At 41.3% G+C, this 14,304-nt stretch overlaps 1 protein-coding gene and 1 long non-coding RNA gene across 8 annotated transcripts; both read right to left on the reverse strand.

The window, feature by feature from the left end:
- Positions 1-13: 13 nt before the first annotated feature.
- LOC102078323 (neural cell adhesion molecule L1) lies at positions 14-10,738 on the reverse strand. Of its 7 annotated transcripts, none has more exons than XM_019349460.2 (10): positions 10,630-10,738; positions 5,363-5,492; positions 4,657-4,800; positions 4,470-4,572; positions 3,512-3,672; positions 2,695-2,854; positions 1,839-1,966; positions 1,617-1,727; positions 1,223-1,263; positions 14-919 (listed from the first exon to the last, which is right to left on the reverse strand). In XM_019349460.2, exons 3-10 carry the CDS (start codon positions 4,757-4,759, stop codon positions 800-802), a joined length of 927 nt encoding a protein of 308 aa, XP_019205005.1. In that variant the 5' UTR covers positions 4,760-4,800; positions 5,363-5,492; positions 10,630-10,738; the 3' UTR covers positions 14-799. The 7 variants fall into 7 exon arrangements, 6 of the variants coding, with proteins under 6 accessions (XP_019205005.1, XP_019205006.1, XP_019205002.1 ...); XM_019349461.2 differs by lacking the exon at positions 10,630-10,738 and adding an exon at positions 10,565-10,583; XM_019349457.2 differs by lacking the exon at positions 10,630-10,738 and adding an exon at positions 6,176-6,210.
- A 1,772-nt stretch (positions 10,739-12,510) lies between these two features.
- On the reverse strand, positions 12,511-13,525 carry LOC112843361 (uncharacterized). Its single transcript, XR_003215683.1, has 2 exons — positions 13,211-13,525; positions 12,511-12,548 (listed from the first exon to the last, which is right to left on the reverse strand). It is a non-coding gene; the product is annotated as an uncharacterized LOC112843361 (long non-coding RNA).
- Between the last annotated feature and the right edge of the window lie 779 nt (positions 13,526-14,304).

Below are 14,304 nucleotides of genomic sequence, written 5' to 3' on the forward strand. Positions count from 1 at the left end.
GAAGAGACGTGGCTTCAGTTACAAGTTCTGCCTGTTTATTAAAAGAAATCAATTAATTACAAAAGAAAATAAGATATGTACAATAACACTTAATGGCATTTATAAAGAAAACAGCTAGGCCTGAAGTTGTTTTATTGCATATCATAAGTATTACTGTGTAAACAACAGGGCAAAGCAAACAGCAGCAAAAATCTTATCAGGCTATGGCCTTCTGGGACTAAATGCACTTTTCATACACAGAAACATGCACTAGCAATGAACCTAAGTTTAAACCTGCAAGTTAGGACAGTAACTTGGACATAACCTGCAGAGTAGATCAAAACCACAGCTCAGCAGAGCATAGACAGAGCAGCAGAGACAGCTGATGAATACATGGGAGCACAGTGGAGTGAGCACTGAAGTAAATGGAAGTGACGAGCATGCAAAAATGAGCTGGCCTGGCTTGTTTTCATTAGTCTTGTTGCGCTTTCAATTAAAATGATAAAAAAATGCAGTTCCGCTAATGCCCACTTGAGGCTCCAGTGAGTCCAAACCATAGACTTAGTCCAACTTTACACCGGAAATAAACATGTTTTACAAGGCTGACAGACAGAGACCAAGACGTTTTTGTCTATCTGCAATTTCCTCCTTTATAACAAACATTCAGGGAGTGATCTATTTTTAAAACTTAACTATTAAGTTGTATTAAGGCTTAAAATGGGCACATTTATGGGTGTAGCTGCTGTGAATTTCCAGGGTCTGTAAAAAAACTGAAATCTTCAAGTACAAAAACAAAACCCAGGTGTGAATCCAGAGAGTCTCATGTGTGGTGTGTGAGTGTGGAGTAGGTCTGGTCCTGGTCCCTGGCGGCTGGATGGAGGCTCTGGTAGGTCGAGTCGTCACGTGTAGAACCTGGAGTACAGTTCTCGTAGTGGACGTCCTAAAACAGAGACAAACTGTCTTCTTCACATAACAAGAACAGACTCTGACTTGGTGAAATAATTTGTGCTGGTAAATATTTCCATGTTGCCTCGTTGAACCTCTCAGACAACAGTGTCTCTGTTTGTTGTTGGAGTCTCCGTCTGGGCGGCCATTTTTGTCACCTACCTGTTTGAATTCACCTTCTTGGATTGTAATTTCTGGAACAGTCTACAAACTGAACCATCACACTGTGACTGCTTTATTTCTTTGTTACAGTAGCAGTCTGTCAGCAGTGAGAGGAAACAAAGAGAAAGAAAGTCACCTCCATGTTTGTGCCCTCTGAGTTTCCTCTGGTCCTCAAACCTGTGGAACAAACAGGATGTTCCTCTGTTAGAAGGACCAACCATTCAAAGTGCACCTGAGGCTGGAGGACAACAGTAAAGCAGGGGTAACAGTTATGCTGTGAAACCTTTAAACCTCATCCAGTTGAATAAATAGTGAGTGTTGACTCTTTGTGTAAAAAGCATTAAAAACTGTTCCAGTGTTTCTTTTTTATATACTGTGGGATGTGGATGCTACCTCCTGCTGAAATCTGCTGAATGAATAAACTGGATTTCACTGCAGCTCTTTTTTAAATTGAACATATGTAACTAATGTGAACATTTAAAAATAATTTTTGTGTCTGTGACACATTGTGAATATGCAGGTAACATAACCTCTGTATTCGCTGTCCTTGCACCATGTGATGATGAAGACTATCAGAACCAACAGCCCGATGGTGCAGGTGGTTCTTATCAGCCAGTTTTTTGTGGAGAATCTGTCAGGGTCTAAAGTGAGACAATAGAAGGTGAGTCATTAAAAATAATATTAGACTGGCCGGGTCCAGAGGTGCTGAGGGTCCACCCCTATACAATATGTGCAGAAACACACACACACACCGATGATGGTGATGGAGGCGTGGGCGGTAACCTTGTCCACATCAGTGATGACCTCACAGGAATATTCAGCGGTGTCGTTTAATTGGAGGTCCGTCACTCTGAGCGTACTGTTGTCAAAGATCGTGTACCTACACACAGACAGAAGCACACGTGTACAACCCAAATCCAGAAATGTTGATTTTGACTTTGATGGCACCAACAGAAATGTTGGGACAGATGCAGTGAAAGGACGAAAGTGGGAGGAACATGTTGCATCTCATTGGGTTAATTGCCAGCAGGTCGGTAACATGACTTGGTACAAATAAGAGCTTCTTTGAGAGGCAGAGTTTCTCAGTGATTGTGATTACAAAAACGAAGCAGAGCTGTGCCGTTTCACAACAGTGACTGTTGGTGACACCTGAAAGTTCCCGGAAACCAAAAATCAGCAATTTCTCTAATAAGAGTGACTACTGAGGCTAAAAGTAATTGCACAAACTAACAGATTTTGAAGGATTTAGCTGAATACTTGGATGAAAATAATCTATAGTAAATAACTGCCTGATGTTTGAACCACACTAAATGCTGCTTCCTCTCTGGAGATGCTCTCCTTCACTTTCCTGCAGCTGCCTTCAGTTGCTGCTTGTTTGTGGCTCACTCTGTCTTCAGTTTTTTTCCTATAGCCACTGAAAAGCTGCTCTGTTGAACAGAGATCAGGTAACTGGCTTTGTCTTACTTTTGGATGTGAAGCTCTGTCCAGTCGGTTTTGTAGCATTTGACAGAATCTGAGCCGAGTATTTACACAGCAATGTGTTCAGAATGTTCTGAAAATGTGATATTGCTGTGGACAGAAACATTGCGAGTGTGTGCTTTTGTTTACTTTTCATCAACACTAGAGTCTGATAGTTTCTGGTCGCCTTTCCTCCAGACCACCTGGTAACCGCTCAGCCGAGGATCTACAACGAAACAACAGTCCAGGAGGACGCTGGTACCTCGGAGGGCGCGAACGTCTTGGGGACCCGTCAGGATCACCGTTCGATCTGAAAGTAACAGAGAAGTTAGGACAGAGTGTTTTTAGCATCTGCTAACAAAGTTGTTCTGTAAAGGCTGCAGTGCTGAGTTGTAATTCAAACTGATTTATTCTTTTTTGTGGCCAACTTTAAAAAAAAACTAACAAACTCACAAGCACTGATTTTTTTTTTTATTAATCCAGGAGAAGGTTGAGGTCAAACAAGTCAGTGCTTGATAAGAATATTTATGGGTGCCAGTTTAGCTCACTGGTCGAGCAGGTGTCCATACGCCTTATTTCTGAAGGCTGTGAGTCTGATGTGTGGTGCTTTGGTGGGTGTCTTCCCTGCTCTTTACTGCTCAACTGTTAAATAAAGGCAAAAGCCCAAATATAAATCTTTAAAACATAATAACAACAGCATAATTCCATCTTTTCCTCGTGACCACAGTCAGTGGTCGGGGGAATGGACATTTAAGCTGACGCTATAAACCCACACCATCTTCAGCTGTCACAGGTGTGTCACACACATACACGCACACACACACACACACACACCTTTTCTGTGTTTTTAATGTTCCAGACAGAAACAAACTGGTGTTTGCTTCTGTGTTTCTGGACATAAAATATAAAACATTCAGGCTGTTCAGCAGCAAAACAATCTGACACAGACAACATGTATGTGACTCACTGAAGACTTGCAGCTCAGCAGTGATGGAGATGTTAGTGTTTTCCCGAGAGCAGGTGTACAGTCCGCTGTCATTGTGGCTGACACTGGACAGTTTGATTGTCCCGCTGGGCTCCAAAGACACACGAGGGTCTGACAGCAGAGGAACCGTGTCCTGACGCTTCCTGGAGGCAACACTGTGGGTTATTCCACCATCAAACACTAACAGCAGAACACAGACTCAGTGCATAATAGAATAATAGAGACATTGCTGCACCACATGAGGGCACCGCTGCATCTATAAAACTGTCTGTGAAGGTTCTCAGTCATCCAGCTCATCGGAGGAACTCTGAAAGAAAATCGTCTGGACTTCTTTAAGTTTTTAAAGATGTTTCATCTGAGAAATTTCAGTTCTAAGAGCAACTGGTGGACAGTCCCAGATTTAAAGCCCTATGAGAGTGTCCCTAAGAGGGTCTTTGACGCCATATTGATCCTCTACCTAATCACACGAGCCAAGGTGTGAAAATGCGTGTAGGTCACAGTCAGCCACTGTTTCAGGTGAACCCACTGTGAGACCTAGCTCCACCCTATCATGTGACTCCCTGAGGTCAAATGGCCCAGGATGTGAGTGTGTGTTAAGGCCTGTCTCAAAACTAGATTATAGATGGCAGACTGCAGGTGTCTGTTCAAAGATCTATAAAACTGATGATTTGAAACTGGGAAGTTTCCCAAACAGAGAGAGGATCCTGCTAACATTTGTTTTGTTAGTATTTAAACCTTCACTCTGTCACAGAAAGTCCACATATCACTAAGTATAAAGTCTAAAAATAATGAAAATGGACGAATGAATCGAACCGCTCCTTTCCTGCACTATAAATTGCATTAGAATCATAACTGTAGTGTTGCTGCTTGCTGATTTGAACATACTTTATCATTAACAATTTATAACAATAAGGTGGTTTCAAGCATATACGAGTATTACCATATGATGTAAAGTGGCGGTAAGCCAGAACATTCACAGGGAAGCATGATGTCATCGCCATCAACAGCCTTAGAGATGACCCCGTCAGGGAAACAAGTGAGGTCTGAGAGAGGGATACCATCATTACTAATCACAGATTAGACAGAATAAAGAGCTTGAAGATGAAATGAGTCGACATGAAACACACCAACGACATAAAGGAAGGCATTGATGACGATGGAGCCGTGCACATTAGTGGCTTCACATTGATACACGGCTATGTCTTCGATATTCACGTCTCTCAGTGTCATCAACCCGCCTGCTACACTGCGCCGAGGCTCTTCATCCACTTCTACGGGGAGGGAGGGGGAGGAAGTGAAGAACAGGTCAATAATGTGAGTTTCTCACACAAAAATATTTAACAGATAAACTGTGGTCTAGTTAGATAAGCAGCAGCTGGTCCGGGGTCCTCCCTCACTTCCTCTGCTGAGATCTTATGAATTATTATCTTAGGACCTAAAACTTAGCAACACAGCCACCAGGTCGAAAGAGACAGACATGTATTTTGGCAACTCTAAGTTTTTTCTTTATAAGACAATACAATCAGACTCAAAGTGCAGCGAGAGGAGGTTTCACTGATCTGGTGATCTGTAGTAACTGAAACAGAGTAGTTTGGTCACGTGTTTGCACCCAGGTCATAAACTGCAAACATTAAATAAGGATTGACACCAAAATGTTTATAAACGTTCGTTTTATTTATTTTATTTATTTAATACTGAATCTAAATCGCAATTCATTTAGAGAAATGAAGCCCCAAATTTCTCTCACACAAACTAAGCAATCAGTTTGCTCATCAAGGACTTTGTTCTATGGCAACACTTCAAAGACAAAACCAAAAAAGTCACTTGTTGTACCTGTGAACAGCTGACCGTTGATTCTCCAGGTGATGCTGGGCCTCGGGATGCCGTCAGCCTGACAGTCCAGTCTCAGTTTTACCCAGAGTGTACATCCCGTTCTGGGGCTCCTTCACCCAGTAAGGAGCCTCTGGAAAAAGAAGCAAACATTTAGTTTGATTACTTTAGGAAAGTAATACAATAGAAGAAACACATAGAAAAGAAACTAGTCAGTGACAAATAGCACATTGTTGAATAAGCAGCAACACAAAGGCTGTGTTAGGTTTAATCTGAGCAATGAATCCCACATTTTCCTGCCATGCCCGGAAATGCATCCTACAATTCTCAAAGTGCATTTTGAGAACTGTAGATCCATTGTTGTGGATTATTGTTAAGTAAATGACACTACCTTGGCCTCTTGGTGTTCGCTCGCTTTGTGGTAGAGTATCACTTCCTGTTCCTGCTCAAACACAGTGGTGTTTCTGAGTAGCTTTTCTGCTTAGCAATTTAATTTAAATCTTTTGATACATCCCTTTTTCATAGTATAATCTTAACGTGCTTCATCTGAATCACCCTTTCTGTGTACTCACTACCTAATTTATAGCCAAAGTATTCACTCACTGTCTCTTTACTGTTTCGCTAGCTTAGCTTAGCTCGTAGCCGACTCGTTAGCACCATGGCTACTTCACCTGTCCCTCCTGCACTTTCCTGCTCATTGTGTCAGATGTTTAGTTACTCCTCGGCCTCCTTTAGCAGTAATGATACCTGTAATAAATGTAGCATATTTGCAGCTCTGGAGGCCAGGATTACTGAATTGGAGACTCGGCTTCGCACCCTTCATTCACCCGTAGCTAGCCAGGCCCCTGTAGCTGGTGCAGCCGAAGATAGCGTAGGCCCGCTAGCTGTTCCCCGGCAGACCCCAAGCAGCTGGGGAAAGAGGGCGGCTTGGTGACGGTGAGGAGGAAGCATAGTCTTAAACAGAAGCCCCAGGTACACCACCAACCTGTTCATGTGTCTAACCGTTTTTCCCCACTCGGCGACACACCCGCCGGGGGTCAAACTCTGGTAATTGGTGATTCTGTTCTCAGACATGTGAAGCTAGAGACACCGGCAACCATAGTCAATTGTCTTCCAGGGGCCAGAGCAGGCGACATTGAAGGAAATTTAAAACTGCTGGCTAAGGGTAAACGTAAATACAGTAAGATCATAATTCACGTCGGCAGTAATGACACCCGGTTACGCCAATCGGAGGTCACTAAAATCAATATTGAATCGGTGTGTAACTTTGCCAAAACAATGTGGGACTCTGTAGTTTTCTCTGGTCCCCTCCCCAATCAGACCAGGAGTGACATGTTTAGCCGCATGTTCTCCTTAAATTGCTGGCTGTCTGAGTGGTGTCCCAGAAACGATGTGGGCTTCATAGATAATTGGCAAACCTTCTGGAGGAAACCTGGTCTTGTTAGGAGAGACGGCATCCATCCCACTTTGGATGGAGCAGCTCTCATTTCTAGAAATATGGACCAATTTATTAAACCCCCCCAAAATATGACTATCCAGAGTTGGGACCAGGAAGCAGAGTTGCAGTCTTACACGCCTCTCTGCAGCTTCTCTCCTCCTGCTACCCCCCCAAAAACCCATCTCCATAGAGACTGTGTCAGCTCCCAAAAAGACAAAAAACAAACCAAAAACCAGCAATAAACAACTTAAACATAAAAAATCACAAAGAAAGAACAATACAGTATCCACATCTGAACCAAAGAGTAAAACAGTGAAATGTGGATTATTAAATATTAGGTCTCTCTCCTCCAAGTCTCTGTTAGTACATGACTTAATAATTGATCAACAAATCGATTTACTCTGCCTTACAGAAACCTGGTTGCAGCAGGATGAGTATGTTAGTTTAAATGAATCAACACCCCCGAGTCATTCTAACTACCAGAAATCTTGAAGCACAGGCCGAGGGGCGGTGTGGCAGCAATTTTTCACACCAGCCTATTAATTAACGAAAGACCAAGACAGACTTTTAATTCATTTGAAAGCCTGATGCTTAGCCTCGTCCACCCCAGCTGTAAAACTCAGAAACCAGTCTTACTTGTTATCATCTATCGTCCACCTGGGCCTTACACAGAGTTTCTCTCTGATTTCTCAGACTTTTTATCTGATTTAGTGCTCAGCTCAGATAAAATAATTATTGTGGGTGATTTTAACATCCATGTAGATGCTAAAAATGACAGCCTCAACATGGCATTTAATCTGTTATTAGACTCAATTGGCTTCTCTCAAAATGTAAAAGAACCCACCCACCACTTTAATCACACTCTAGATCTTGTTTTAACATATGGCATAGAAACTGAACATTTAACAGTGTTTCCTGAAAACCCTCTGCTGTCTGATCATTTCCTGATAACATTTACATTTACAATAATTGATTACACAGCAGTGGAGAGTAGACTTTATCAAAGTAGATGTCTTTCTGAAAGTGCTGTAACTAAGTTTAAGAATATAATCCACCCACTGTTATCATCTTCAATGCCCTGTACCAACATAGAGCAGAGCAGCTATCTGAACGCTACTCCAACAGAGGTCGATTATCTTGTTAATAATTTTACCTCCTCACTACGTACGACTCTGGATACTGTAGCTCCTGTGAAAACTAAGGTCTCAAATCAGAAGTCCCTGACTCCGTGGTATAATTCTCAAACACGTAGCCTAAAGCAGATAACTCGTAAGCTGGAGAGGAAATGGCGTGTCACAAATTTAGAGGATCATCATTTAGCCTGGAGAAATAGTTTGCTGCTTTATAAGAAAGCCCTCCGCAAAGCCAGAACATCTTACTATTCGTCACTGATTGAAGAAAAGAAGAACAACCCCAGGTTTCTCTTCAGCACTGTAGCCAGGCTGACAAACAGTCAGAGCTCTACTGAGCCAACAATCCCTTTAACGTTAACTAGTAATGACTTCATGAACTTCTTCACAAATAAAATTTTTATCATTAGAGAAAAAATTACCAATAATCATCCCACAGATGTAATATTATCTACAGCTACTTTTAGTACCATCAATGTTAAGTTAGACTCTTTTTCTCCAATTGATCTTTCTGAGTTAACTTCAATAATTAATTCCTCCAAACCATCAACGTGTCTTTTAGACCCCATTCCTACAAAACTGCTCAAAGAAGTCCTGCCATTAATTAATGCTTCGATCTTAAATATGATCAACCTATCTCTAATAATCGGCTATGTACCACAGGCCTTCAAGCTGGCTGTAGTTAAACCTTTACTTAAAAAGCATCTCTAGACCCAGCTGTCTTAGCTAATTATAGGCCAATCTCCAACCTTCCTTTCATATCAAAAATCCTTGAAAGAGTAGTTGTCAAACAGCTAACAGATCATCTGCAGAGGAATGGCTTATTTGAAGAGTTTCAGTCAGGTTTCAGAGCTCATCACAGCACAGAAACAGCTTTAGTGAAGGTTACAAATGATCTTCTTATGGCCTCTGACAGTGGACTCATCTCTGTGCTTGTCCTGCTAGACCTTAGTGCAGCGTTCGATACTGTTGACCATAATATCCTATTAGAGCGATTAGAACATGCTGTAGGTATTACAGGTACTGTACTGCAGTGGTTTGTATCATATCTATTTAATAGACTCCAATTTGTACATGTAAATGGAGAGTCCTCTTCACACACTAAGGTTAAATATGGTGTTCCACAGGGTTCAGTGCTAGGACCAATTCTGTTTACATTATACATGCTTCCCTTAGGCAACATCATTAGAAGACATAGCATACATTTTCACTGCTATGCAGATGACACGCAGCTCTATCTATCCATGAAGCCAGGTAACACACACCAATTAGTTAAACTGCAGGAATGTCTTAAAGACATAAAGACCTGGATGGCCGCTAACTTTCTGCTTCTTAATTCAGATCAAACTGAGGTTATTGTACTCGGCCCTGAAAATCTTAGAAATATGGTATCTAAGCAGATTCTTACTCTGGATGGCATTACCTTGGCCTCCAGTAACACTGTGAGAAACCTTGGAGTCATTTTTGACCAGGACATGTCCTTCAACGCACATATTAAACAAATATGTAAGACTGCTTTCTTCCATTTGTGCAACATCTCTAAAGTTAGAAATATCCTGTCTCAGAGTGACGCTGAAAAACTAGTTCATGCATTTATTACTTCCAGGCTGGACTACTGTAATTCTTTATTATCAGGATGTCCTAAAAACTCACTGAAAAGCCTTCAGCTGATCCAAAATGCTGCAGCAAGAGTCCTGACAGGGACTAGAAAGAGAGAGCATATTTCTCCTGTTTTGGCTTCCCTTCATTGGCTTCCTGTTAAATCCAGGATTGAATTCAAAATCCTGCTCCTCACATACAAGGTCTTAAATAATCAGGCCCCATCTTATCTTAATGACCTTGTAGTACCATATCACCCTATTAGAGCACTTCGCTCTTGCACTGCAGGCCTACTTGTTGTTCCTAGAGTATTTAAAAGTAGAATGGGAGGCAGAGCCTTCAGTTTTCAGGCCCCTCTTCTGTGGAACCAACTTCCAGTTTGGATTCGGGAGACAGACACTATCTCTACTTTCAAGATTAGGCTTCAAACTTTCCTTTTTGCTAAAGCATATAGTTAGGGCTGGACCAGGTGACCCTGAATCCTCCCTTAGTTATGCTGCAATAGACGTAGGCTGCCGGGGATTCCCATGATGCATTGAGTTTTTCCTTTCCAGTCACCTTTCTCACTCACTATGTGTTAATAGACCTCTCTGCATCGAATCATATCTGTTATTAATCTCTGTCTCTCTTCCACAGCATGTCTTTCATCCTGTTTTCCTTCTCTCACCCCAACCAATCACAGCAGATGGCCCCGCCCCTCCCTGAGCCTGGTTCTGCCGGAGGTTTCTTCCTGTTAAAAGGGAGTTTTTCCTTCCCACTGTCGCCAAAGTGCTTGCTCATAGGGGGTCATATGATTGTTGGGTTTTTCTCTGTATTTATTATTGTGCTATCTACTGTACAATATAAAGCGCCTTGAGGCGACTTTTGTTGTGATTTGGCGCTATATAAATAAAATTGAATTGAATTGAAATTGAATTCCCAGTTTTGAAACTGTTTTGTTAAAACCTGCACCCCTTAACATGGAAATCACTTCTTCACGTTCAGCAGAGCATCATAACCAGACTTGTTTGTTCCTGTGCGCTCAGCTCAGCAGCCTACCTTCCACAGTGACTGTGAAAAAGTGTGAGGTGGAGCCGTGGGTGTTGGAGGCGTTGCATTCGTACTTGCCAACATCCTCCAGGGTGATGCTGTCGAAGTGAAGCCAGCGGTCAAAGTTAATAACATGAGCAGCTGTGTTTGCCAGGACACCATCCTTCTTCTTCCATTCCACCTTAGGAGTGGGCTACGGTGGCCCCTAGAGACAAAGCACGTACAAACTCCAAAACACATGCAAACTCCAAAACACTTGCAAACTCCAAAACACTTGCAAAATCCAAAACACTTGCAAACTCCAAAACACTTGCAAAATCCAAAACACTTGCAAACTCCAAAACACTTGCAAAATCCAAAACACTTGCAAACTCCAAAACACTTGCAAACTCCAAAACACATGCAAAATCCAAAACACTTGCAAAATCCAAAACACTTGCAAACTCCAAAACACTTGCAAAATCCAAAACACTTGCAAACTCCAAAACACATGCAAAATCCAAAACACTTGCAAACTCCAAAACACTTGCAAAATCCAAAACACTTGCAAACTCTAAAACACATGCAAACTCCAAAACACATGCAAACTCCAAATCACAACGGAAGTGCTCCAGGACGCTAGGGGCAGTGTTGAGCTCAATTTGCAAAATAAACGGCAAGTTTGTCTGTATGGGACGGTCTAGTCTCCGTCGCGCTTCCCAGGTTGCCTAGCAACCATGATACTAACCGCTGGAAACGTGTCATACAACTTTGTTTGACAGAAATGAAGGAGAACATATTTTGTTCATTTGTTTGTTTGTTTCTACAAGAGCTTTGTGTGATTTGATAAGTATCTGAGGCTGAGACCACAGGACTGTAAAACATGATTTTTGGGCTTCATTTCTGTAATGAACAGTCATTTAAGATTAGTTAGTAAATAACAATTAGCTAATGTTGTTCATGAGACTAAAGTCATATCACTTTGGTAATGTAAATATAATATGGCCAATATTATAGTTATTATATTAATCATTATTAGCTATTACAGCAGTGAACATGAACTCTGTGTCAAATACTGAGCCTCAGTACAGATTCAAGTTGCAGTTATCTATATGTCTTATCACCTTAAATCTTCACTCAAAGAGAAGTATCTTTGACAGTCCGTATATAGGTGTATCATATATAAGAGACAAATGTTGTTCCTTCAGTATGTTGGCATTGCTAAATTTGGCTCATTGCTTACATATATTTATAAAAAGAAAATGTACAAACTGTGATAACTGTTTCTGATAAAATGAAGAGTAGACTGATATATTAAATATTCCTTTATTGGGTGAGAAAATCAGAGCATGTCATAACTGCTTTAAGTCATACAGAATAGATATCAGAGCCTTAAACAGGCTGACTTCTGCTAAATGGGTCAAACTGGGCAGAAAGTCTACAAACACATAACATCCTTATAGAATATGATGTAACACTATAGATCAACTTACCTCAGAATATATAAAGCATATAAACAGTTACAGCAATATGATGCAACAAACACAGCAGTGCTACTAATCCAAAATACTCAAAGCTTCATAGAACTGAAACAAACATTTATTTTTAGCTCCATTCTGCTGCTGATACATACTTTAGGTTTCTGAATATTAAACTTGTTGCTGCCTTTCATAGTGTGTAACTTGAAGGCCCTGAGTACTTTCTCCCACACTGAAAACACTGGGATGATAACATTATTTGAACATTACCTAATAAGACTGATTCAGGACAGACAATTAGTTATGTTAAACTTTCCTAGCAGTCCTTCACAAACAGGGAACAGTCTGTCTATTCTCTCCATCTGTCAGCTGCTGCTGGCTCTTCCTCCTCCTCTTCCTCACACGCTGCTGAGTTTGTCCTGGTGGATCATCAGGGGTGCAAAGCCTCACAGATGATGTGCAGCAGTGGGTCCCTCAGTCTGTCCTCACTCTGGACACTTGCAGTTGTCACACATGGAAATCAAATGTGTGATAAGCTGCAGGATTCAAACACAAGTGTAACTTATAAATACATGTTCATACTTTTATTCCACAATCAGAGAGAAAGAAACAGAGAGAGAGTGCAGGACAGACAGACAGGTGACAGTCTCAGGTGTACACACTGCTACAAAACAGCACAAGAGAAGGAGGATTTAGTGTTTGTGTTATTACGAGTGCTAAACAAGAAGAGTTCCCAGATGGTCCAGTGGACACATGTGTGACTCCTGTGATTAAAGCATCTTTCTTTCAGCTTAACGAGTGAACCGTCAGCTCGTTCAAACACACGTTAAAGTCCGTTTGGCTCGACACCACCGAACAGAGGCAGCAATATAACATAGCTAACATTAACAGTGCAGTGAATCCTGCTTGTGCCGTCATATTCAGGACTGCAAACCGAGCAGCATCACTGACTTTCAGCTTGTTGTGTTTGTGGATATATGACTGACTTTAATTATCCATAAAATCATCACATTCTCTGTAAGATTAAAGTCAACTATTGAACGGCATATATTTTGAAGTAAAGGCTTTAAAACCAAGTTAGTACAAACATCACTAATGTCACTTAACTTTGCTGACATGTGGCCAACAGTAATGTTTTAATGTTCTTCATTATAAAAACATTTGCGCATAAATAAGTGACATAATATTCAGTACTTACTTCTGAAAGTTTACTCTTTGGCGGCTCCGCTTCCGCCGTTTTTTTCGGCAAAATTATCCACACCACGGCCGCGCTATGAAATCTGGGATATGTTGGGCCATGAAGGCTACACCGACCCATCCTTAAAATTCAGGGAAATTAAGGACGCATTTGAGGGCCGCATTTCGAGCAGCCTTTGAATTGGGACAGCCTTCGTCGTGTCGCTGTGACATAATCGTCCTTAAAATGTGGCCTTTAAGGCTGCAGACCCTGAATTGGGATAGAGCCCAAATCCGGTCATTGGTACTTCCTGGCTTGTGTAGTTACTAGGTAACGAAAGCTCAACACTGCCCCTAGCGTCCTGGAGCACTTCCGTTGTGTTTTGGAATTTGCAAGTGTTTTGGAGTTTGCAAGTGTTTTGGAGTTTGCAAGTGTTTTGGATTTTGCAAGTGTTTTGGATTTTGCAAGTGTTTTGGAGTTTGCATGTGTTTTGGAGTTTGCATGTGCTTTGGAGTTTGTACGTGCTTTGTCTCTAGGGGCCACCGTAGTGGGCCTGTAGAGACAGACAAACATAAGAACAGAGAAAGAAAAGTGTGACTGAGACAGAAGTGAACACGGAGGTAAAGATGTGGATGAATAGAAAGACAAACACAAGAGGAAATTAGAGCTGAATGAACAGAGACTGCCCTAAGACTGATGTAATACACTTGGCTTGTTGTTGCAGTGGCTAACACAAATGCCCAGCAGGTTTGCATCACCCATTCACACATATGTGGTGACCACGTGTGAATATGGGAGCAGCAACGAAACAGGACAGATTAACAAGGATTAGTAGTAAGTTATTACAATATACATAATTATCACGCTCGTACAATATAACTAACCCTATTTATATTGTACGAACATGATAATTATGTATATTGTAATAACGTGATTTTATGTTGTACAAACATGAAAAGTATCTTGTTAGAACAATAAACTTTTCACGTTATAACTTGATATACTTCTGTTTTTCTTTTGCCTGGGTGGCAGCTCTACGCTTCCGTAATATAGCCTACACTTTAGGACTCGGGGTAAAGGGATCAATAACAATTTAAAATGTATATTTTATATTT

The sequence above is a fragment of the Oreochromis niloticus genome, linkage group LG20 (genome assembly GCF_001858045.2).
Source record: "Oreochromis niloticus isolate F11D_XX linkage group LG20, O_niloticus_UMD_NMBU, whole genome shotgun sequence".
Classification (NCBI taxonomy): Eukaryota; Metazoa; Chordata; class Actinopteri; order Cichliformes; family Cichlidae; genus Oreochromis; species Oreochromis niloticus.

Coding starts and splice junctions, on each gene's coding strand:
- LOC102078323 (XM_019349460.2), bottom strand. CDS start 4,759: ATGACACTGAGAGACGTGAATATCGAAGACATAGCCGTGTATCAATGT. Junction 4,573..4,656: donor TGCCTTCCTTTATGTCGTTG/GTGTGTTTCATG, acceptor TCCCTCTCTCAG/ACCTCACTTGTTTCCCTGAC. Junction 1,967..2,694: donor GACTCTAGTGTTGATGAAAA/GTAAACAAAAGC, acceptor GTCTGTGTGTAG/GTACACGATCTTTGACAACA.